General features: G+C 34.8%; 1 protein-coding gene across 6 annotated transcripts in view; it reads left to right on the forward strand.

Annotated features, from left to right (window-relative positions):
• Positions 1-27,283, forward strand: part of LOC130231207 (R3H domain-containing protein 2) — a 144,350-nt gene that overhangs the window by 71,164 nt on the left and 45,903 nt on the right. For 4 of the 6 annotated variants that reach the window (XM_056460679.1, XM_056460681.1, XM_056460684.1 and 1 more), the window contains exons 4-13: positions 1,503-1,544; positions 8,494-8,583; positions 9,820-9,943; positions 13,327-13,405; positions 16,459-16,518; positions 18,825-18,965; positions 19,359-19,467; positions 21,303-21,398; positions 23,547-23,578; positions 26,513-26,566. In XM_056460679.1, the coding sequence (XP_056316654.1) occupies positions 1,503-1,544; positions 8,494-8,583; positions 9,820-9,943; positions 13,327-13,405; positions 16,459-16,518; positions 18,825-18,965; positions 19,359-19,467; positions 21,303-21,398; positions 23,547-23,578; positions 26,513-26,566 (827 nt within the window). The remainder of the gene's footprint in view (positions 1-1,502; positions 1,545-8,493; positions 8,584-9,819; positions 9,944-13,326; positions 13,406-16,458; positions 16,519-18,824; positions 18,966-19,358; positions 19,468-21,302; positions 21,399-23,546; positions 23,579-26,512; positions 26,567-27,283) is intronic. The other 2 variants (XM_056460682.1, XM_056460685.1) reach the window with 1 other exon arrangement.

Consider the following 27,283-nt stretch of genomic DNA (forward strand, 5'->3'; position numbering starts at 1 on the left):
CAGTCCCAATGACTTCTGGGACTTCGGCGAGATCGGTGCTCAAGTCTGCATCCTCAATATCAAGAACACATCAGGGAAGTTTCTCGCGTCCTCCGTTCTTGCGGTCTTGAGTATTGGAACTGAACTTGCAGTTGATGATGAACACGAGGACGCAAGACCACTGAAGAACACATATTGAGAAACAGCCATAGTGATACAGCTCTACACAACACACCTGCAATCAATAACCCCAATCAGCCAGTAACCAGGCACATGCACATACAGCAATATACATATGACAATATGTGATGCATGCATACCATTACAAGAAAGATTTAAAATACAAATGCTAATTTTAACATCCTCTGAGACAGAGTATTCAGTGTATGAATATAGCGCATCTCACCTGCAAGAAATAATCACAATGATCAACCAACACGCTAGTGAACCGCGGGGGAAAGATGTATACATATACATTTAGAATATCCCTACTGAAAAAAACAGCTTAAACCAGGCAAGGCTGATTGGCTGGTTTTAGCTGGTCGATCAGGCTGGTTTTAGAGGGGTTTTAGCCACTTCCAGGCTGGTTTCCAGCCATTTCCAGCCTGGTCCTAGCTGGTCAGGATGGAAAATGACCAGCTAAAACCAGCTTGACCAGCCAAGCCAGGCTGGGAGCCCAGCCAAAACCAGCTATGTCCATCTTAAACCAGGCTGGTCAAGGTGGTTTTAGCTGGATTTAGCTGGTCACAAGACCAGACTGGAAATGGCTGGAAACCAGCCTGGAAGTGGCTAAAACCCCTCTAAAACCAGCCTGGTCAACCAGCTAAAACCAGCCAACCAGCCTAGGCTGGTTTAAGCTGGATTTTTCAGCAGGGATGACAGTATAAGATGTATAAATACACATACCAAAAGGATCAAAAATCCAAATTTAGGCCTCTCAAGGACCAAGTATTGAATGTAAAACACTTCCCTCTGTCATAAAAGTCTGTTAATCTCCCCACTCCTTCTCGGATCCTTCACTTGCTCAATGCCAATATATTGTAATGTTGAAAGGTTGTGATTCAATGCATTAAAATGAACAGACACAGGATTTCGTTTAATCGGATATTACATCTGTGTTCAGCAACTGTTTGTCTTGTGTTATCGATATAAGCTAAACCACAAGGACATTCAATCATCTAGATCACGTTTTTTATATTGCATGAAGTCCCACCTTTAGTCTTTAATTGCTTCCCTGAATGGTTATTTTTACTGTTGCAGTCGATCAATTTAATGGATCTATGATAAATATAAATATTAATTATTTTCCAAATTAAAACACATCTTACTGCATTTGAATAGTCTATAATACACTATAGTAAACTGTCTGTTATACTGCAATACACTAAAATGCTGGTGTGTGTGTGTGTGTGTGTGTGTGAAGAATCTGTTGTGTATATTTCTGTAGTCTTGTTTGGTGCTGAAGTTCATCATTAGTGGAAGATTTCTGTGGTCACTAATAAATGCTTTGGTTTGATCCACAGCGACGCTGCCAGAATCACGGACACACTAGGAAACGAGCCAAGGTAAAACACACACATACACACACTCAGAACATGCTTCAGCTGCACACAAAACAATCATTCACACACACACGCACACAGATCTGCTAAATACAATATACACACACTCAAAACATGTTGCTGCTGCACACAAAACAAACAAACAGAGCCAAGGTAAAACACACACACACACACACACACACTTCTGCTTCATATGAAATGCATACGCTCGAAACATGCTTTTATTCAAACAACAACACACATACACACACTTCTGGTTATTCCAATATACACACACTGAAAACATGTTGCTGCTGCACACAAAACAAACAAACAGAGCGATGGTAAAAAACACACACACACACTTCTGCTTCAAATGAGATGCATACACTCAAAACATGCTTTTATTCAAACAACACACACACACACTTCTGGTTAATACAATAAACACACACTCAAAACATGTTGCTGCTGCACACAAAACAAACAAACAGACCCATGGTAAAAACACACACACACACACACACACACACAAACACACACACACACACACACACACACACACACACATCTGCTTAATACAAGATACACACACTCAAATGCATCTGCTGCACACAAAACAAACACACAACACACACATTTCACCTTTGAGTCCAGTTGTTGTTCTTGCATTGTGTAATTCAGTGCTGTTTGGTATCTTGTGTTGTTTTTTTGTGAAATCTCCAGCGACATTCCCAAGTTACGAAACATTGGCATGTTTTAATAACTCAAATCTCCACAAATTAAAAACTTCAGTCATGACTTTATGAATTTATAAAGTGACATAAACGAAACATTGGCATAAACACAGATGATTGTGTGTAGATGTGTGTCAGAGGGGTCATGACGACTCCAAACAGTTGTGTGTTCCAGCTGTTTCATCTGATCTTCCCATTATTTAAAGAGTTGATATATTGGATGGAGTTCCCCAGTGCAGTATAGTGTGTGTTTGTCAGGTGTGTGAATAATGAACACACACACACACACACTCTAATACGTGACTTGTTTTTACTGCTGTTGTTAGTTTTTGGTCCACTTCTCCCTCACTGCTGTTGCTTTCACAGTAGTTGGCAAACCTGTGTGAGGATGATCCTTTCCAGATGCTGTACACACACACACACACACACACACACACACACACACACACACACACACACACACACACACACACATGAAAAAGCACATTCTCTCTCACAATCTCACACACACTCACACAAACAAGATTGAAATACAGAATAAATGTAGTTAAACACAGCGGAATACACTAGTAAAGACAAAATTATTGGCTCTAAATTATTGTTATTGTTGTTGTTATTATTATTATTATTATTATTATTATTATTATTATTATTATTATTATTATATTAATTTAAATTCAAGTGATATTTAATATTTGTAACTTTTTTTTGGCTGAAAAAATATAGTTAAAGATTTTTTAACCCCAATTTGCCTAATGAGCCTAGTTAAGTCTCTAATGCTGCATTTACACTGCAGATCTTGATGGTCAATCTCGATATAGTGACTGTATCCGGTTTGTTTGATGACCTGCTTACATCATCTTTTAAAAGTGACTCGTATGCGATCGTCTGCATTTACACAGCACACGGCAAACACGCAATGACCAGGAAAAATAGAGCGGGCGCTGACTAACAGCTGATAATTAAAGAGCGATCTTTTCTCTATTCCTGTTTGTAATCTGTTCGCAGCTTTTGACAAGCTGTTTGACTATAGTTTATGACAGAAAGGTTCTCATTTGGCCATCTTGTTTTGATATATAGGCTTTTTTAAACCTTTAATGTCATGTCCATGGCGTGATTTATGCAGGTGATGTATGCACTAGTTTAATGTTAGTTTATATTGGTTACGTGGCGGACATTACGCTCTCTCTCTCTCTCGTTAACCTGCCTGAATACCTGTGCTGTATGACTATATAAACGCTGTTTTAGTCCTCGTGTTTGAGATTTAAGTTTTGGGACTTTGCTGAAGTCTGTTCTGAAAAGAAAGTGTCAGACTGACGTCATTCGCCACAGTTTTTAATGACGCTCGACTCGCATTGACAGGTGAAAATCCGATCTACATGCTTACACTGCAGACATGAGAACACAGATCTGATTCATATCGGATAAGTTTCTACATATGAACAAGGCCTGAATCTGATTTGAGTAAATCTGAATCCATGTGATTTGTTCCTGCTTACACGTACATGGGTCATATCTGATCTGTGCCACATGGGAGAAACAAATCAGAATTGAGTCACTTGAACAGTGCAATGTAAATGCGGCCTAAATGTCACTTTATCCTTCCTGTCGTGTTCGGGTCAAATCTGACCGATTTACAACTTAAATCACTTATAAATATTGTGTTTTACATCCGATTACCTCAAGGCCTCATGATATCCTCCACACTGTGCATTTGAACATATAAAAGTGATGATCACCTCTTTCATTGAATTTTGAGCATCCATCCATCCATCCATCCATCCATGCATGCATGCATGACCGTTATTATCTCGCTCAAAAATGACCAAAGTATAACTAGTGCTAGTTCTGTGTCTATGCTCACCATTTATACCCTCAGTCATTATTCCCTATATCAGTACACTTGAAGGACTGAAAATTCGATCACTCAGAACACAGGAGAGGATAGTATTTTGTTTGTGCTTTGCTGGTTGATAAATCATTCAGATGGATTAAAATTTCTATTTCTTTGGTCAGACCCTCTGTCAGCTTATTTTAGCGAGCTGTCTATTAGTAATGAAACAGTATTTAGATTTCTGTCATCTATTGTTCATTTTGTAATATATTTTCAGCGCCCATTTTAATTTTCACTGCAGTTATTTTATGTTTAATTCTGTAAATTCATGTTAAACACTACTTTGAGACATTGTTAACAGCTAAAGAAAGTTGAATAAAAATTCGGTGGAGAAAATAGATTTTTGTGCTAATATAAGAGCAGTTAAAACAGATGTAAGGGGCAGGATGTAAAGTAAGGGGCAGGATGTGAACACGACGGGAGGGTTTAGCTGAATACTAGTGTCTTGAAGAGTATCTAGTCTAATATTATGCTCTGTCATCATGGCAAAGAGAAAGGAAATCAGTTATTAAAACTATTATATTTAAAATGTGTAGGAAAAAATGTGTTAAACGGCAAACATTTTAAAATAATTCCTTTCATTGGAGAGTGAATGTACTGAAATAAAACATCCAGCTGTAAATAACACTCATAATTTAGCTCCTGGATCATTTCTTCTCATGGTTTCTGATGCATCTTCTAGTGATTTTGATTGGATTAAAATAGTTTTTTCCTCATTATGATTTTTCTCGTCGCATTGAAAGGACTGTGATTAATTCCCTCTAGTAATTATGACTTTAGCAGACACATAAATACACTCTCAGTTGTGTTTGCATCAGCAGAAATCATGTTTCACAGATGCAAACATCATTACAGTTTTAATGAAAGGTTCTGAATGTTGGAGCTCTCTGCAGTATTGAATCATCGGCAATAACATCCGAATTATGAAAGTGCATTAGTTTGTATCTATTTAAGAGCTTTTTACTGTTTACTTTTGTTTATTCCCATGATGCATCACTCATGTGCAGTGTGAGGAGTACTGAAAAATCAAGCCTAAGTTAAAGTACCGTTACCTGCCTAAAAATGTAGAGCGAGTAAATAACGATGTTAATTTTAAGTTGTGTTGGAAAGTGACCAAAATCCAACATCTTAAACCAACGTCATACAGAGTGGAGGAACTATGACACCACCTTGTAGGCTAATCGGCTGCTAGCATCAAACTGGATCCCTTGATAAAATCCCTATAGCATTTTCCCATAGGCTTTTCGAAGATTGCAAATAATAAGCTCTGTGTTCAAACACTGTTCATTACACTTACACGTTTTGTCCAGCCGGATAATCCTCACACGATAATACAACTTTACACTTTTGGATCTTTAATGCAAACACAAGAACTGAAAAGCTAACATTAGGCTATAAACGGACTGCAGTGCCATCATGGCGCTCGCCTGTGACGTCAGCACTACCCTGCTACTGACAACTTCTCAAGCTTATTTTTATAAATATGGTCCATGACAAAGAGTTAATCTCTCTGTTTATTATATTATAATCCACACTATATATTATAAACAAATAAATACACAAAAACACATAGATATACGTGACTCTTGGATAGTTTTTACGTGGGAAATACATTTTGTTTTGCTTTACAGTTGTTGTAAAAGTTTTAAAACTGTGTAAATGTGCCTACATGGTATTATCATAAGACATATTTAAATAAGTGTATCGCTCGCGTGCACACAGCCCACTTACCTTAGTTACAGATGGCAGAAATGAGGCGTGAGGGACAAGTCTATACGCCTGCAAGTTCCATCATAGACAGAGAACAACATTCAATACTCTTGTTATTATTATTATTATTATTATTATTATTTATTTATTTATTTATTTATCGTTTTGTCACTGCATATCACATGTACAGCGAAAAGCAGCCCATACAGTCACATATGCTATATATTTTAAAGCGGAGTGTAAATACTGCAGTTATGACAGAGTTAAATGTGTTCAGATGAAGAATCAATTGATCATGTTAAAATGACAGCTGATATGTATGTATTTTTACACGTTTGCATTACTGAGAGCAGGAGAGAGACGGGCTGCACTGGTGAGCTGCATCTCCATGATGTCATTCATTCATTCATTCATTTTCTTTTCGGTTTCATCCCTTTATTAATCCGGGGTTGCCACCGCGGAATGAACCGCCAACTTATCCAACATATGTTTAACACAGCGGATGCCCTTCCAGCTGCAACCTATCTCTGGGAAACATCCACACACACTCTCACACTACGGACAATTTAGCCTACCCAATTCACCTGTACCGCATGTGTTTAGACTGTGGGAAAGCGAAGCACCCGGAAGAAACCCACGCGAACGCAGGGAGAACATGCAAACTCCACACAGAAACACCAACTGTCCGTGTCTTCGACCGTGATCGCGATTTTGCTGTGAGGCGACAGCACTACCTACTGCGGCACTGCATCGCCCTCCGTGATGTCGTTTAAATAAAAAATAGGATCAACATCTGTTTTGAGTTTGTACAAGTGAAGGCATCATCTACACACAATCTGAATTCCCAATTAGAAAAATACTACAAACAATAAAACACTATTCATCAAAATACTGAAATCACAGACAAATCCACATGCCCAACACAAGCGGGCTGCCTTCCAGAGCAGTTCAGCTCGATAACGTATAATGTCTCCCACACCGCCTGTAGTCCCATTCAGCAACTTGATAGCAACCGTCTTATTAAAGAAGTGCAACCGATTAAAGAAATCAAGAGTGTGATGTGACTGATGTATGTTATGTCGTAGAATACAACGTGAAAGTATCTTGAGTTTGTGTTAGTCTCAAACCTTATTTAAGCAGTTTAACCGAAATCCCATTGAAAAAACCCATTGGCTTTGGGACGAGGGAACTGGAGCTGCTAAAATACCAACTCACTTCTCTGCTTTTGCATACAAACTGACGTCATAGTTCCTCCGCTCTATTGATGTCAAATACTGACATTTATTCATCAGGTATGGCACCCAAAATCCAACATCTGATAGATGTCATAGTGATAGTACATCGTTAGACGTTGATATTTGGTTGATTTCACGTTTGACGTTGGACATTGATTTTAGCCTGATGTTGGGTTGTGAAGTCGACCCAATTTTAATTTCCAAACAAAATGCAACGTCCCCATGACATTGGGGTACAACGTCAAACTGACGTCATGTTGATGTCTTGTGCCTGCTGGGTGTTTAAGGCCATTTCGGTCATCTTCTCATCATTGACATGCATCAAAACAGTCTCTGGGTCAATGCGTGTAAAGATTTTGGACATCTTCTTGGACACTTTGAACGCTTCCAAAGAGTATGTCTTGAGGTAGTTCATTATGATGCGATTTGATTGGACAGGAATAACAGGACTGATTTTTCTAATCCCATAGACAAGAAAATAAAGTAGTGACTGCAGGTTAAAGTAGTGGAGTAAAAGTACAGATACTGTACTAAACATGTACTCAAGGGAAAGTAAAACAACGGCTTTTTATAACTACTTAGTAAAGTACAATTCCTGAGAGAAACTACTCGATTACAGGAATCAGAGTATTTGTAATTGGTTATTTTACACCACTGCTCATGTGTGAGTTTATAGTGTAGTATAGTTAATGATACTGGAAGTGGTTACAGTCTAGTAATTATCAATGGTAATGTGATAGAAGTGGATTCCTGTAAGTGTTTTGGGGGTTAAGTCTAGATTATTGGGGGCGTGTTAAGTCTAGGATACGCAGCCGGCCGGAAGTGCGATATGCATATCATTCGAGTCATTGCCCGTACGCTGATTTGGAAATCCCACATTGACTACATCTGCTCAAAGTTCCCACAAAGGCTATTTTTTTAAACACCAAGACTAAAACCTCATGTTGGCTAGTTTACTTAAATTATGGTTCAGCCTCAGTCTGTCAGTTCAGTCAAAAACTTGCACGTCTTGTTAACTTTGCCATGAAAGTGATTGGTTTAACAGACCAGACCCCACACACACACATCAATTGGTGTTTGGAATTGCATAAGTAATAGCAAATGATCCAAGTCATGTTTTATTTTGATGATATATGCAGTACTGCCATTGAGGAAGCCATACAGTCATACAGTGTAAAAGCAATCCATTAAAAAGTGTCCATTAGCACTCTAAATGGTAAATTACCTTGAAGGGTTATTTTTTTTTAAATCTCCCTATTGTTAGTAAAGGTTGCATGTTGTCCTGTGTATGCATGTGTACTGAGTCTAAGACCAATATGCTGGTAAATTTCCTGAAAAGGACAATAAAGTAAAATAACTCCACTCATTGTTGATCTGTGTTTGTCTGTGTGTTTCAGTCTAATGCCAAGCTGAAGCTGGTAAGGAGTCTTGCAGTGTGTGAAGAATCTTCAGGGCCCTTTTCAGCCGATGGTCCTCTAGAATCACAGGTACATGAACACACATCACTACAGCATCAAATACACTGATGCTTTATTGATTATCAATATTCTGCACAAGACTTAGAGAACTAGAGGATTAAACTTATGTCTAAACTCATGTTTCAGCTGCAGAATTGTCTATTTTTCCCATGACTATTGCTGCATAAAGTTATTATTATTATTATTATTAATATTAATAATAATAATAATAATAATAATAATATTTATATTATTAATAATATTTATATTATTATTATTAATAATAATAATATTTATATTATTATTATTATTATTAATATTGTTATTATTATTATTATTATTATTATTGTTGTTATTAATAATATTTATATTATTCTTATTAATAATAATAATAATAATAATAATAATAATATTATTTCCATTTTTATTATTAATATTGTTATTATTATTATTATTATTATTATTATTATGAATATTATTTCTATTATTATTATTGTTATTTCTATTATTATTATTATTATTATTATTATTATTATTATTATTATTATTATTATTATTATTATTTCTATTATTAATAATATTATTAATATTTCTATTATTATTATTATTATTATTATTTGTTTATTTGTATTTTTATTTATTTAATGTAAACATATAGTGTGTGTGTGTGTGTGTGCGCGTGCGCGCATGTATATGTGTGTGTGTGTGTGTGTGTGTGTATGTGTATATATATATATATATATATATATATATATATATATTAGTTTTATTTATTTAGTTTTCTTTCTGTCACAATATTGAATATTGATTAGCACGAAGAAAAAGGCATAAAGAAATCTTTTTAAAAATCGTTTTCATTAGTAATCTTTCATACTTACTCCTACAACACTTTATATTACACAGCTCATTTGTGAGCAGAGAAATAAGCAGAAAAACAGCATGTTTGATTGCATGCATGATTCTGAGATCAAATGTTCTGTTCAGTATTGATTCAGTTCATGAACACTAAATTACAGCTTGTAAAAATAAATAAATCCTCAAATTTACCCTGTAAAAAAATCCTGGGTTTCACACAATCCCTTCCAACTTTGATTGAACGTAGAACAATTAATTTGTCCCATAAAACTGAACAATTGTGTTGTTTCAACTCATTTTTCAAAAGCTAGTTTGATCAAGCAGTGAAAGTCTTTTGTTTGAGTGCATCTACAATTTAGTTTTTGTAAGTAAATCTGAGAAATGTTTTTGTTTTAATCTGCACCCCTGAAGGACATCATTCAGCTTCACATCAGCTGTCCATCAGATAAAGAGGAGGAGAAATCCTCTAAAGATGAGTCTGAGAATGAGGAGAGGGAAAAGAAGGATAAAACCCCACGCAAGATGCTCTCGCGCGGTAAGACCTTTACTATCTGCTGCTCTGAGTGTTACTGTTGATCTAAAACTACAGACTGAACTACAGCAGCTTTAAAAAGCTGATTCTGATTTTTAAAAGAGGCGACTTGTGCAATATGTTAGCCAGCACTCACTTATGGGCGTTTACACCTACCTAACTTTACATAGCAACAGTTTTTGACCATTGAGCGACAGAAATTGGGCATCATTGGAAAGAAGACACCTTGAGCTTGACTATGGTTCATCTGGATGGTTTCTTGCTAAAATGATATGAAGTTATACATAATGAAGTAATGAGACGGAAAAATTGTATGGTTTAATATTTGTTTTTTCATATACAAAGATATGAAATCAGTCATCTAATAATATGCATTGAAAGCCAAGTGTCTCATAAGTTTATATTTTAAATTTGATGAAGATAGCAGCATGCAAAATGAGATTTGTGCAAAACGTTTTCATTCATCTTTAAATTAAAGCGTACAACATGTGAAAACAGCAACAAACTGTTTAATTTATTTAACATATTTACAGTCATAATATGTAAATAATACAATTTGAACATCTAAAATATGATTTAGTAAAATTAACATATTAATAATCTTTGTTACAGCTTTTACAAAACATTTATTTATGTATTTATGTATTTATTTATTACACAAATAAAGAAAACCCTGACCAACACTGCACATTCCCTGTGTTACCAAAATAAAAGTCCCATGTCTGCTGACCCAGTTATTGACCTCATAATTAATTTTAAAAACATCAAACATCAACTGATTGTATCGATAATATCTGTTATCCACTACCTAGAACTGAAGCTGCGGTCACACTGGGCTTTGTGTGTGCGAAATTCTGTCGTACGGCGCTGCGAAAAGGGGCGAAAAGAAAAGTTTCTGTCCAGAGAGGTCATGTTTTGATCCTCGATTGGTCTCACGCAGTCTAGTGATGCGATTTCGCAGGTCAGAGTTCACCAAGCTTGAACTTTGCACCGCTTAACGCATGACCCTGCGTTTCCGGTCTGACGCATTCGCGTGCGTGTGAACGGAAGTCTATGGGAGGAAAAGCCCAGTGTGACCGCAGCTTTATTCTGGGTATCATCAGCTGTACGAAATTCACAATACAGTATATTAGACCACAGGGCTGCTGAATGCTTGATTCTGATTGGCTGATGAGCACTCCCAGGTGTTTGTTATTAGGTGCTTTTGACATGAAGCACAGCTGCAGCCGGTGATCAAAGAGACTAGCCGAGCGAAGGCGGGGACGGAGTTGAAAACGGAGCCGTCAAGCCAGAAATAAAAATACAAAATCTACACCTATCTCCCTGACTAACAAAAAAAAAGGTGAAAATATTTACAAAAAAGAAAATTGGCGTCCAACCCCTACTGCCTCTTACCGTGTATATATTTACAATATTAACAATCAACAAACACACAAACCAAAACAAAAATAATAGGAAGGGGAAACACGGATGGGTATACAACACAGAGTCAACACTAGTACAACAGCACGAGAAACACAATCAACGAAAACAACTCAACAACCGGAATAACTTTTTCACAATTTCAACAACACGCCAACAAAACTCGCCCTCCCTCTCCTCCGCCCGTTGATCTCTTTTTAAAGGACGCCCTGGGTTACTTCCTCCAATCCCCGGGCACGTCGCCTGCGTAGTTAGGGCGGGGCCTGCAGGTGGAAAGAGGGAGAGAGAGAGAGAGACAAACACACACAAACAAACACACCTGCCAACGCAACAGCTGCACACTTCGGGGTTTAAAGTTGTGGCAGTCATGATGACCGATCACATGGCGTCATCCTTATTTATTTATTTATTTATAACAACAAAAGATTTATAAATAAATCAGAGTACAGTCTCTACAAACTATAGTTCATTTTTAAACAATAAGGGAATTATGAATTAAATATATCACAAACGCATGAGAGAAATAAGGGGAATGAGAGGGGAATATAAACATAAAAACGAACAGGTCTATTAAATACAAAAGCAATAAGCACAAATTCTAGGAGTCTAAACATCACTCTAGGCTAATACTTCTTATTTGAATATGCTAAAAAGGGGTTTATATTTATTTACATTTAAATATATAAAACTTTCCAATACATATATATATATATATATGTAAAACCCAAAACAAGGTGTTTTGATTAAGTCTTAAACAATGATTAAGATTATTCTGGATTATGAAAACATTTTCAAAAAAGCACTTTAATCCAAAAAGATTGAACAAAAGGACATTTCTAAAATAAGAGAGCTCCACTTTAAGTAGACGTTTCCCAGAAAGAGCAGGTATAAACGGCTAGACAGGAAATTTTATAATCATATAAATTATTTTATAATTATTTAATATAATAGTTCATTAGCTTAATTTGTTAAGAAACCTTTAGGGTGGCAGGATCAATGATGATAATTATTTTATTACAGGTCTGTAAGACTTATTTGAGTTGATATTTAGGTTATTTACTAAAATATATCATTTAAATCCTTCATGGAGCTGAATGCAGTAAACAGTCTGGATAAAAAAGGTTGAAAATAAACATATGCAAACAAGCTAGCCTTTATAACCAAATTATTTAACAAAACATAATTACTGCAGTAAAGTATCTGTAGTCTTTTAATAAGCATGATGTGTACAAGATGGAGAGGGTATGAACAGTGAATTGTTTGTTTTGAAATTTGTGAATCGGAATTTGTCCAATAATAAACCCGAAACACACGTGGTTGTTGTCATGCGGTGAACTCGGCCAATCGTGTAATATCGGTGTCATCAGAGCTCGTGCAGTCGCTCTTCAGATGCTGCACGGCCTGAGTCAGTCGTCTGATCTCAGAGCGCTGTCGCGGTACTTTGATGCCACATGTGACCGTCACCAGCGCAGCATCAATCCGGACAATTTCTAACCAGCATGCACCGCTTCAAGACAGATTTTGATCAGTCTATGCATGAAGTCGAACGCACCTATTGTCAAATAAAGTAGTTCCGGCAGGTTTAGAGCAGATTACAGCTCCATATCACTCCGCTGAATAATTAGAGTTATTCTACAGCTACAACAGTCAGAAATCACATCAGAACACAGGAGGAGGAGGAGATGTGGAGGACACTAGTGCTACACACGGGAGAATCTTGAATATGAAACACACCTGACTAATACACTCTCAAATACAACATCTCAACAGTGGATTTAGCTATTAGAATTGGTGTATGAGCATAGTAGTGCACTCCGGCCATTGAATTATGAGAAAATAATGCATGTGTTATTTTCTAATAATTGCATTATTCTGTTCAACATCAGTTATACCTTGAGGTCTCTATTTGTAACCTTCACCTCTGTGTGTGTGAAGATCTGACTCTGTTTTCTGCTCTTTTCCAGACTCCAGTCAGGAATACACTGACTCCACAGGGATTGATGTGCACGAGTTCCTGGTGAACACACTGAAAAACAACCCTAGGTAGGAGAAGTCCTGCACTGACATCAGACACCATACATATCATTTCTGCATTCAGAGGAGCTTTCTCCTCTTACTCTGGGCTTCTCCTTTGCTCATTTTGACTGCATCTTAATGCACACACATTTAGTACTGTACAAAGTTTACGCTGACAGTAAATCTGCTGTTTTACTGATGGTGTAATGGATATATGCCACTCTTTACCACAAATCCTGTCGTAAGTGTAAATCTTTTTGTAATTAAAAGATTAATACAGGGTGAATAAATGATCTTTCAGTTAATGTATGGTTTGTTATGATAGGAGTCAGATTAGAGTTTGAATTATTTTGGTTTATTTGTTGAAGACCGTGTTGGGGAGAGGCTGTTTGAGGCCTGGGGTCCGTTCTTCTTACCTCGCTTAAATGATCTAAGATGATTTGTCAGATCCTGGATCTGTTAATCTTGATAACTGATCTCTAACTAATTCAGTTCTGAAACAAGTTCGTGAATCAGATTAAAATGTCTGGATGGACTGATCTGAGATCGCTGCGTGTGTTAAGAAGGACAGATCTATACATCCTCGAAATCGTGTTCAGCAATACAACGATTGGCTGACAGCACAGCAGCGTAATGACATCATCTGATTGATATTCAATTATTCATGTGAGCAAAATTACATCAAATTAGCTGTAAACGGTTTGTTAAATATGATACACAATAACTTTACACCTGGGCTGCATGTTTTACACTTTCATGTGTCGAGAGTATTTAGCAATTTATTTAGTTTTACAGTTAGAGCTGATTTTCTTTACTATAGTAGCTGTAATAGTATTATTGTAGACAGTTTCTTAATCAGTGTAAAGAATAACTGGATGTTTACAAGAGCATTTTGATATTGATAAAGGCGTCTGCAACTTTTGTGAAGCATCAAATCACAGTCATATTAGCTGTCAAGACATGTTCATAACTACATTAATGTATTATTCCTTTAAAAATAGCACATGTTGTGCATGTCTATTACACACAAATTGTATTAAAGCGATCTAAAAAGTTCATATCAATAATTGTTCTCTTTGAACCACCAGGTGGCAGTCTTTGTACTTTCATTTCGGAGTGCAGATTGCAGAAGTTTTGTTAATATATATATTTAAACTTTATATATTTATATATATATATATATATATATATATATATATATATATATATATATATATATATATATATATATATATATATATAAATATATAAAGTTTAAATATATATATATATAGTTAAAAAATATATTTACTATTTTCCCAAGTGTATATAACTACTGTAAGAAAATATGAGCATTCAGTACACACTTTCAGTATTATCTTTGCTTGAACTGACCCGATCTAATCCTCTTTATATGAAATGAGCTGCTCCTGAGCAGGTTTGAGCTACCAGAACTGTTGCTATGACAACAACTCTCGAATCAGTTTTAAGAACGAAACGATCCTGAATCGTGTCAAATCGTCAATAACCAAATCCAGCTGAGTAATCCACGTACGAAGAACGGACCCCTGGTTTGAGCTGCATTTCTTCCTGTGTTATTGTCAGAATTGTGAATGTTGAAATGTACAGACAGGTTTTAACCCATTATGCCATTCCTTCTGGAAAGGACTTCAGTGGTAATATCACCTGGACAGAAAGAAAAGATGAGAGACTCTAAACCTAAAGGATAACTTTGGAAAGTGCACAACACAGCACATTATTTCAGGAAATATCAGAACAGTTAGAACAAAACAGATCCAAGGGAAACCACATTAAGCAAAACGTTTTGCTTGAAGAGGAAGCGTTGGGCTGTTTTGTACACATTTCCTATGTTTTCTGTTAGTTTTTAATAAAGAGAGCGATTGATTATATATTGTGCACAAGAGGTCTTAGGCCAACAAACCTGGTGTAGCGCTTAAGACTTTTGCACAGTACTGTATATCCACACTAAATCCTACACTGTGTCAAGATGCAAGCTATTTTTTCTGCATGAAACAGGACAGAAACAGAAAGAAGAAATTTCATTTATTTAGTAAGTTAAGGCACACGAGCCCTTCATGCGGGTTGATTTGAATAACAGGGATGAAATGCATGCAAAAGAAATAATAATGCACCAAATAAAGAACAAAAAGGAAAATACAAAAATAAGCAACAATTATAGTGGTCATGAGTCATGAGGTCAACAGTTATAGTAGTCAATAAACTGAGTTCTATGATAGCTAGTGTGTTACGCAGCGGATGCACCGCGCTACGCACCTAAGGTTAAGGATGACCGTCTATTAAAAGAGGTCACCCGGAGTCCCCGTTTCTGCCTCCCCAAGCACGCACACACACACACACAGGCCAAGTTGTCAAAAAGGGGTAACAGATTTAATAAACATAAATATTTCCAGTATCAGAACCAGAGAACAAAAGGCCAAAACAACAAACAAAACAAGGTACGCTACCTAATAATAAGTTTCTCACCTAAACTGAAAATAAAGCTCTGTACATAAAACAAGAATCCTACCCTCCTTAACTATCCATTATAAGGAGAAAACATGACAAAAGAAAAAGGGCCTTCCCTTAGATCATTAGAATACCGTCCTATTACCGCATTTCACCAGATGACTTTGGAAAAAGGGTCGCAGACAGAAAGATATCACTGCCACACAGACAACTTGGAGCGATCTGCTCACACACACACACACACACACACACAACAGGAAACAGGAACTCAATGAACAGCGCCAACAGCGTGCTTTTATAATTGGCGCCGCCCCTCTCTCAGCTGCACCTGATCTCCGCTCATGTGGAGTGACAGATAGAAGATACAACACACACAGGAACAATACACACCAGCATTGTTAAAATAAAGTTACTCAATATGTAACATAGTGAAATAAAACATTTGTTAAAACTTAATAATAAAAAGTTGATGACATGCGAGTTGTCATAGTTCATTTCTGTGCAGTATTTTATTTCGCATTCATTATTAACACAGAAATGCACGTGGACTTGAATGCAGAGTTGTTTTAATTAGTTTTTCAGTTCTGTTTCTGTTTTTTTTCCCCCTCTTTTAGAGACAGAATGATGCTGCTGAAGCTGGAACAGGACATACTGGAGTTCATAAGTGACGAGAAGTGAGTACTAACAGATATAGCTGCATGTTGTACAGCTGGTAATGCATACAATTTTTTAGTTAGAAACAAATTACTCTAAAATGTTGATTCACTAATTCTCTTAGTGTTTTAAAACAATAATAAATGAATGGACTCTGATTGCGATTCAGTTTTTTTGTAGTTGTTGTTTGTCGCCCTCTTCTGGTGGTGTGAAAGCATTGCTGTGATCTGGTGGTTTTACTCTACATGTGACTTTATTAATACACATGATCATTTCAAGCACAGTTGATTAAGCATCTGTCATTTGTTGATTTATTATGAGGTGTTATTGAACCTAACAGTGTTTGTGAATCTAACATTTATATACTGAGAGCACTTTAGAAGATGTTATTAAAAATGGATCACAGGAAGAATTTTGTTTTATCAAAAATTGATAAAAATCTTTAAAAAAAACCCTAAATCTAATGTTTTAATATAATTTTTTCTCATTTTTATTTCTATTTATTGTCTATCTTCTCTTTTTGAAGTTGCTATTGAAGTTATTATTAAGTAGGCATTGGCCAGTATAAGATTCTGATGGTATGAGAACCTTGGATAAAAATATCACGGTTCGTGGTTTTGCTCACAGTATTTTGATTACTGCTTTAAAATAGATTCTTTTTAAATGTCTGGGTAAACAACAAAAACTTTTTTCCCTTTTGAACACACAATATTTTATTTTGAGAAACATTTATAACGTTTTGAAGCAGTAAACACGTCAGGCTAAATTAATTATTGACTTCTGAAAAAAAAAAAAAAAAAAAAGACAGCAGAAACCCATTTTTTTTACAATTTAAAATGGCATCTTTGGATATCTTTTCTGCTGGAGATACTGTTGTCCTTAAAAAAAAAAAGTAAAAAAATCTTACACATATCTTAGGATCGGTATTGCAGAACATTTTGGCGGTTTTAAAACCTTGACTTTTCCAAACTGCGGTAGACCTTGAAAACGGTTATCGTCCCATGCCTATTATTAAGTAATATGTATTTATCTAAATTGATCTTGCCATGAAATAGCCATAAGTTGCCGATGTGGCAGTGAATAAACAAATTTGTTTGTGCATCTAAGCTTTTTATACTAGGAGAACTTTGGATGTTTTCTAAAAATGTAAGAATTTTCAATTGTTTATTAAAAATTTAACTAAAAAATCATATGTAATATTTTAATGTATATTTATTTATTTTTTTATTAATTTATTTGTTTTTATTTATTTGTTTATGGATTTGTTTTAATTTATTTATTTGTTTTTATTAATTTATTTTATTTATTTATGCATTTTTTAAATTTATTTATTTGTTTGTTTTTATTTATTTATTAATTTTTATTTCTTTGTTTGTTTTTATTTATTTGTTTTTATTTATTTATGTATTTGTTAATTAATTTATTTATTTGTATTAATTAATTAATTTATTTTTTTTTATTTATTTGTTAGTTTTATTTATTTGTTTTTATTTATTTATTTTATGTATTTATGTATTTGTTTTAATTAATTAATTTGTTTTTATTTATTTATTTTTATTTATTTGTTTGTTTTTATTTGTTTTTATTTATGTCATTTATTTATGTATTTATTTTAATTAATTAATTTATTTGATTTTATTTATTTATTTTTATTTATTTGTTTGTTTTTATTTGTTTGTTTTTATTTATTTATTTATTTTGTATCCCCAGGAAAAATTTTATGTTATCAAAAATTGAACAGAAATATAATATACAGTTGAAGTCAGAATTATTAGCCCCCCTTTGATTTTTAGAGCAAGGAAATTTTCACAGTATGTCTGAAAATATTTGTTCTTCTGGAGAAAGTCTTATTTCTTTTATTTCGGCTAGAATAAAAGCAGTTTTTAATAGTTTAAACACCATTTTAAGCTCAATATTATTAGCCCCTTTAAGCTATATTTGTTTTATTACAAATAATAAATGAATAATAAATAAATTAGAGATGAGTTATTAACACTATTATGTGCAGAAAGGTGTTAACTGCTCTCCGTTAAACAGAAACTGGGGAGAAAAATAAACAGGAGGGTTAATAATTCTGACTTCAACTGTATATCATATATTATATATATATTTGTTTATTTATTTTGGTTATATTTATGTATTTAATCATTTTGTATCATCTATCTTTCATAGTTATAGTTATATAGATTTATTTATTTATTTTCTATCCTCTCTCACTGCAATATAAAGTTGGTTTTGAAGTAATAAGTTTGCCATGAAATATCCATATGTTGCTGATGTGGCAATAATCAAACCTCAAACTTGTGTGTGTCTGTATTTTTTTCAGTAATCAGTATAAGAAGTTTCCTCAGATGACCTCATACCATCGCATGCTGCTGCATCGAGTCGCTGCATACTTCGGCATGGACCACAATGTGGACCAAACGGGAAAAGCGGTCATAATCAACAAGACCAGCAACACACGCATGTAAGAACACACACATGCATGATCACAAAACATCACAATGAATACACTTACATGGTTACCTATACTCTGATTTTAATTCGATAAAGACAATACTCTACTTAAGAGTCTAGCACGTAAACAGATTTTTGATTACGTTAACCCTTGTGTATCGTTCAGATTGACTCCCCTCTGGTTATATTGGTGCTGTTTTTGACATATTGACTTTAATTATCATCACATCTATTGATTGTTAAGCCTCGACAGCATATAATCATGCATTCTTGATTGATGCTGGTTTTCTCTGCTGTGATTAAACTTTTAACTGTTACTGCTGATCATCAGTTGGCAGCAATAACCCTTTAGATAGACCTGTGCAAACAAGTCAAAATCAGCTCCTCATGGTGTGTGTTTCAGCCCCGAGCAGCGCTTCTCTGAGCACATTAAAGACGAGCGCAACATGGACTTCCAGAAGAAGTTCATCCTGAAGAGAGACGACGCCAGCATGGACAAAGATGATAACCAGGTGTGTGTTGCAGAGTTTTTGCTCCCACTAGGACTGGGCGATTTGTCCTAAAATCAAATTACGATTAGCTATCGATTTAATAAATGTTTTAACCCTTTTTATTCTCATTTCTGAATGAAGGGTGCATTAATTGAGTTTAAAATAATTGAAGGAAACGTTGAACAACTGACATCAACGTTGAACAACATTGCCTAAGCACACATTGCCTAAATAACTTGCACTTTTGGAAACAATAAATGATTTTCAATGCGTTTCATATCACATCCCTTCTAAATACAATAACTCTTGTGCGTCCTGTAAATAATGTTTTAAACAGTGCATTTCTTCTGTGAACAAATATTTTAATGTAAATAATAATTTAATGTAATGGAAAATATGCCGGCTCAAGCAGTGGTGTAGTCGTAAAAAAATAGGTGGTGTACTATTATCACCCAATCCAAATTTTAAAAGTAGGCAAAGAAACGATGAAAATCAATGTATCTTTGATTCATTTGAGATATATATATATATATATATATATATATATATATATATATATATATATATATATATATATATATATATATATATACACATGCATATGTGGTTTTCTGACTAACTAAAAAACGAGTTCAGGAGCTTCATCAGCACAGAAGCATGTCAGTACAGTTATAAAAGAAGACGCTTCAATCCCGGGTTGTGGACGTTAAATCAGGTTTATTTTCTACATTAACATAACAGATATTCATACAGCAGTGGAGATTAACCTGTAGCCTGTCACATTTGTTTTGCATTTGCTGCGTGTGTGTGTGTGTCCATTGTGTGTGTCTGTGTGTGTGCGTGAAATTTGTAACCACACTGTGTTTTGTACATTAATATAACAGATATCCATACAGCAGTGGAGATTAACCTGTAGCCTGTCACATTTGCCTTGCAAAAACAGTGCAGTGTGTGTGTGCATGTGTGCGCATGCTTCATAACGACATTGTGTGAGTCTCATCATTGCAGAAAAGCTTGAATTAACTTCACAACAAATACATCAAATAATCAATGGGACAGTTCTTACTGTAGTATTTCTCACAGACGTTACATGAGATCTACTTCCTTCATGTCTGTCACTGTGCTGTTTATCTGACACAGCTGGAGATTGAGGCACACACTGACAGGCACGTGGGAGTGGTGGGCGGGGAGAACTAGCATTAAAGGCACAGGCCACAAAAACACCTACAGTGTGTTCAGAGCAGAAAATTACAACATTCTGACAGCTCTAATGAATAATCTGATGGATGTTTTGAGCTGAAACTTTACAGACACGTTCTGGAGACAAGAATTATCTTAAATCTTGATATAGGGCTAAAATAGCTGCCCTATAATGTCAGGAAAAAAAGAGATTTGTTTAGTTTCTATCACTGTATGACTGTGGGCACACCATCCCTTCACACTGTTTTGTCCAGACAGCTTCCAAATGTTGATTTAGCATCATAGATGCCTTTTAAAACCAACATGTGAGCTTTTTTTTCTCAAGATGACTTCTTGTCCATGTAATTTGTGCTTTGAATTCAGAAGTATACCTTTGCCAAACAACCACAAATAGTCTGTTTCCTTCAGTTATTTTAGTATCATAAAGAACAGACGTGTGCTCTTCCATTAATAAAATACCTGTAATAGTTAAGTATATTTAAAGTACAAGTGATAACATGATAAACTAGGAGAGGGGTAAAAATAAATACATTATTACATTGAAAATAAAATAATCGTTCAATAATTGATGGTTTATAATCAATGTTTTCATTTAGGTCATCATCATGTGTGTTGATTTTTCTGATGAAGCTGATCTTTTTCTCTGTGTTGTTCAGATCCGCGTCCCGCTGCAGGACGGCCGTCGCAGTAAATCCATCGAGGAGCGAGAGGAAGAGTACCAGCGTGTCAGAGATCGCATTTTTGCACGAGAGGTAAGAAAATACTCCAGCGCTTCAGGAGCAGTGTTACTTATTAAAGAGATGCATCACTACTTAAAAAAATATATAACTAAATGTAGATAGATAGATTTAGAAATACTCACAGGCCTCTTTATTAGGTACAACTTACTAGTACGGGGTTGGAACCACTTTTGCCTTCAGAACTGCCTTAATCCTTCATGGCAGAGATTCAACAAGCTACTGGAAATATTCCTCAGAGATTTGTTGGCTGCACATCCATGATGCCAATCTCCCGTTCCACCACATCCCAAAGGTGCTCTATTGGATTGAGCTCTGGTGACTGTGGAGGCCATTTGAGTACAGTGAACTCATTGTCATGTTCAAGAAACCAGTCTGAGATGATTGGTGCTTTATGACATGGTGTGTTATCCTGCTGGAAGTAGCCATCAGAAGATGGAGACACTGTGCTCATAAAGGGATGGACATGGTCAGCAGCAATACTCAGGTAGGCTGTGGTGTTGACACCATGCTCAATTGGTACTAATGGACCCAAAGAAAATCTCCCCCACACCATTACACCACCACCATCAGCCTGAACCGCTGATACAAGGCAGGATGGATCCATGCTTTCATGTTGTTGAGGCCAAATTGTGAGCCGACCATCTGAATGTGTCAGCAGAAATGGACTCATCAGACCAGGCAACGTTTCTCCAATCTTCTATTGTCCAGTTTTGGTGAGCCTGTGTGAATTGTAGCCTCAGTTTCCTGTTCTTAGCTGACAGAAGCGGCACCCGGTGTGGTCTTCTGCTGCTGTAGCCCATCCGCCTCAAGGTTGGACGTGTTGTGTGTTCAGAGATGCTCTTCTGCAGACCTCGGTTGTAACGAGTGCTTATTTGAGTTACTGTCGCCTTTCTAGCAGCTGGAACCAGTCTGGCCATTCTCCTCTGACCTCTGGCATCAACAAGGCATTTGCGTCCACAGAACTGCCGCTCACTGGATATTTCCTCATTGTCGGACCATTCTCTGTAAACCCTAGAGATGGTTGTGCGTGAAAATCCCAGTAGATCAGCAGTTTCTGAAATACTCAGAGCAGCCCGTCTGGCAGCAACAACCATGCCACATTCAAAGTCACTTAAATCCCCTTTCTTCCCCATTCTGATGCTCGCTTTGACCTGCAGCAGATCATCTTGACCATGTCCACATGCCTAAAGCTGCGGTCACACTGGGCTTTTCCTCTTATAGACTTCCATTCATACGCACGCGAATGTGTCAGACCGGAAACGCAAGGTCATGTGTCAAGTTTCGCATGTTGCTGCAGTGCAAAGTTCAAGCTTGGTGAACTCTGACCTGCGAAATCGCATCACTTGACTGCGTGAGACCAATCAAGGATCAAACAATGACCTCTCTAAACAGAGATTTAAAACATAGAGCAAATCGCTGGCTTTATTAATGTCTAAACATCTTGTTTAAGATGCCCCTTTTCGCAGCGCTGTACGATAGAATTTCACACACACAAACTCTAGTGTGACCGCAGCCTAAGTGCGTTGAGTTGCTGCCATGTGATTGGCTGATTAGAACTTTGTTTTAACAAGCAGTTGAAGAGGTGTACCTAATAAAGTGGCCGGTGAGCGTATGTGTACAAAAGTAACACATACAGACTCTAGGGACATCAGAGACTTTACATCTTGTAAAAACTGACATGACAGCTTTTAATAATTTAAAATATTTGGCTAAGTACTAATTAGATTTTTTTGAAGGAGCAAGTAAAAATCTTTTGCATTAGAAAAATCCTTAACATTTCTAAGTATTAATCGGAAACTGCATTCATAATGATCTTAAAAGGCTATTTAATACTACAATGTTCATACTGTGGTTTTCTCCACCAGATCTTTTCAAAGCAGCTTTACAGAAAATCCTTATTTCAGAGAAGCAATAATAAATCATTTTTTATTTTCCTTTGGAACACAAGAGAAATGAGTACTTCATAGTAACCTGATTTAAGCGCCAGAAAACCACAGTAATCATTCAGAAATGCATTCTGCAAACATTCTGCTACCACAATATACATTCAGTGCAGATATAGTCTATTGTTTTGCTCTGTTATTTCAGTTTATGCTTTGTATGATGTGAAAACCGACAGTGTGATTGTTCATATCAAAGCTGTTTTATCTTTTGTTTCAGTCCTCACAGAACGGATACATCAATGATAACAGGTAAGAAGCTCCTCCTGATTAATCTGTCTGTTTAACCAGTCAGGACTGCTAGTTAACACACAACTCTATGTCCACGATTTAATCCAGTTGCATGAGTTATGAATGAGGAAGAGTGCTATAGGCATATGATCTGTTAGCAGAGTTGGGTGGATTACTTGCGAATACTTGCAGATTACATGACAAAATGCGTAGTCAGAATTATAATCTCTGAGATTACATATTTATTGTACTCGGACTTCTTTAGGATTACATTTAGATTACTTTTGTGCTAACCCTCATTTAATGTCACATATTTAAGCAGGATAGCCTTGTGAACAACTTACTGGCATAGTGTAAATAATGTTATCATGTAATCCATAAAAAGTAGCTGTAGTCTGATTAAGAGTATTAAAAAATAACTGTAGTCTGATTACGAGTTAAAAAAAAAAAACTAGTCTGATTACGAGGATTTTAAAAAGTGACTAGTCTGATTACGAGGATTTAAAAAAGTAACTAGTCTCATTACGAGGATTTAAAAAAGTAACTGTAGTCTGATTACGAGGATTTTAAAAAGTAACTAGTCTAACTATAAGTATTTTTAAAAGTAACTGTAGTCTGATTACGAGTATTTTAAAAAGAAACTGTAGTCTGATTATGAGGATTTTAAAAAGAAACTGTTGTCTGATTACGAGGATTTAAAAAAGTAACTGTAGTCTGATAATGAGGATTTTAAAAAGTGTAACTAGTCTGATTACTAGGATTTAAAAAAGTAACTGTAGTCTGATTACGAGGATTTTAAAAAGTAACTAGTCTAACTATAAGTATTTTTAAAAGTAACTGTAGTCTGATTACGAGTATTTTAAAAAGAAACTGTAGTCTGATTACGAGTATTTTAAAAAGAAACTGTAGTCTGATTACAAGGATTTTAAAAAGTAACTAGTCTGATTACGAGGATTTTAAAAAGTAACTAGTCTGATTACGAGGATTTTAAAAAGTAACTAGTCTGATTACGAGGATTTAAAAAAGTGTAACTAGTCTGATTACGAGGATTTTAAAAAGTAACTAGTCTGATTACGAGGATTTAAAAAAGTGTAACTAGTCTGATTACGAGGATTTTAAAAAGTAACTAGTCTGATTACGAGGATTTAAAAAAGTGTAACTAGTCTGATTACGAGGATTTTAAAAAGTAACTAGTCTGATTACGAGGATTTTTTAAAAGAAACTGTAGTCTGATTACGAAGATTTTAAAAAGAAACTGTAGTCTGATTACGAGGATTTTAAAAAGTAACTAGTCTGATTACGAGGATTTTTTAAAAGTAACTGTAGTCTGATTACGAAGATTTTAAAAAGAAACTGTAGTCTGATTACGAGCATTTTAAAAAGTAACTGTAGTCTGATTATGAGGATTTTAAAAAGTAACTAAAGTATGATTACGAGTATTTAAAAAAATATCTGAAGTCTGATTACAAGCATTTTAAAGTAATTATTCTGATTACAAGCATTTTAAAAAGTAACTAGTTTGATTGAGTATTTTGAGTATTTCTGAAGTCTGATTACAAGTATTTTAAGAAGTAACTGTAGTTTGTTTACAAGTGTTAAAAAAGTAACTGTAGTCTGACCATGAGTATTTTAAAAAAGTAACTGTACTCTGAATATGAGTATTTTAAAAAAAGTAACTAGTCTGATTACTGAGTATTTAAAGTAACTGTAGTCTGATATAGTATTTAAAAAAAAGTCTGATTATAAGTATTTAAAAAATAACTGTAGTTGGACTACAAGCATTTTTAAAAGTAACTAGTCTGATTATTTAAAATAGTAACTAGTCTGATTATGAGTATTTAAAAAAGTAACTGTTGTCTGATTACTAGTATTTTAAAAAGTAACAGTATGATTATGAGTGTTTTAAAAAATAACTGTAGTCTGATTATGAGTATTTAAAAAAGTAACTGTTGTCTGATTACTAGTATTTTAAAAAGTAACAGTATGATTATGAGTGTTTTAAAAAATAACTGTAGTCCGATTATGAGTATTTAAAAAAAGTAACTGTAGTCTAATTACAAGTATTTTAAAAGTAACAGTCTGGTTATAAGTATTTACAAAATAACTGTAGTCTGACTACAAGTATTTTTAAAAGTAACTGTAATCTGATTATAAGTATTTAAAAAAACTGTAGTCTGATTATTTAAACAAGTGAATGTAGTCTGATTATTTAAAGAAAGTAACTAGTCTGATTGCAGGCATTTAGAAAAATAACTGTAGTCTGATTATGAGTATTTAAAAAAATTACTGTAGTCTGATTAAAAAGTAACTATACCTGTAATCTGATTACTAGTATTTTAAAAAGTTGTTAACTCTAATTACAAATGCTCTATTTTTGGAATCTGATTACCTAATCCACATTACATAAAATCCAACACCACCCAGCTCTGTCTTTTAGATGATTTTACTTGAGAGCCAAGTTTGAGTGAACAGTGAAGAATACTTTGCAGAACTCAGACTGAGATCTGATGCTTTGTGTGCATTTCCTCTGATGGAAAAACAAACTGGGGTCACTATGTCTGCATCTCGAAAGAGTGCATTTTCATGTCTGGGTCCCTTACAAACACACACAACACACAAACCGCACACACAAAGGGTGGTTTTGGTGGTTTATGAAGACTTTCCATAGGTGTAATGTATTTATACTGTAAAAATGCTTATTATATGCCCCTCCCCTAAACCTAACTTTCACAACAAACCTGAGGCAAATTTTGAATGTGAAAAAACTCTATTAATTATAATTAAGTGTTTTGATGAAATTTTGACATCAGTGCATGCCCTCATGAACATTGTAATACCTAGATCATACTCATATCATAATGCACATCCTCGTAAACCACCAAAAACACACTCACTCACACACACACAGTGCTCCTGTAACCCCCACACACTGTTTTCTCTAATGTGACTCTACAGACTGTCCACTGACGGCTACTCCTCATCCTCCCAAAAGCGGAGGCAGATTTTTAGGTACAGTCTCTGCTGTGTGTGGCCGTGTGGTGACCATGTGTTGCTTTGCGTGGGCTCAGTGCACTGGGGGCCGGCCGTGCATGGCTGCTGTGTACTACAGTCTCTGCAAATGAAACGACATCAGTGCACTCTCATATACAAATGCATTTTAATGTGTGTGCGTGTTTGTGTGTGTGCGTGTTTGTGTGTGTGAGAGAGAGAAGAACTGGTCAGTCACAAGCGCTATGATCATAGTCTTTTATCACAGTTGGCTTTTTTTCCAGAAAATTAATTGGTCAGAATAGTCCTCAGGTCCATATTAATTAATTAATAAGTCTGATTTAATAATAATTATAATAATTAATTAATTTATTTTTTTATTTTTTTATTTTTTTATATATATATTTTTTATTTATTAATTAATGCATTTCTCTAATTAAAGAGAATGTCTTTAATTAATTAATTAATGCTTTTAATTAATTAATTAATTTTATTTATTTATAATTAATTAATTAATTTATTTATTTATTTATTATTAATTAATTAATTTATTTATTAATTAATTAATTAATTAATTTATTTATTTATTTATTTATTTATTTATTTATTTATTATTAATTAATTAATTAATTAATTTATTTATTTATTTATTAATAAATATATTAATTAATTAATGAAAGTGAAATAAGTACGCTTTCTATTGATGCATGTTTACATTTGGCTGAAATGCAGCTATGA

The sequence above is a fragment of the Danio aesculapii genome, chromosome 6 (assembly GCF_903798145.1).
Source record: "Danio aesculapii chromosome 6, fDanAes4.1, whole genome shotgun sequence".
NCBI lineage: Eukaryota > Metazoa > Chordata > Actinopteri > Cypriniformes > Danionidae > Danio > Danio aesculapii.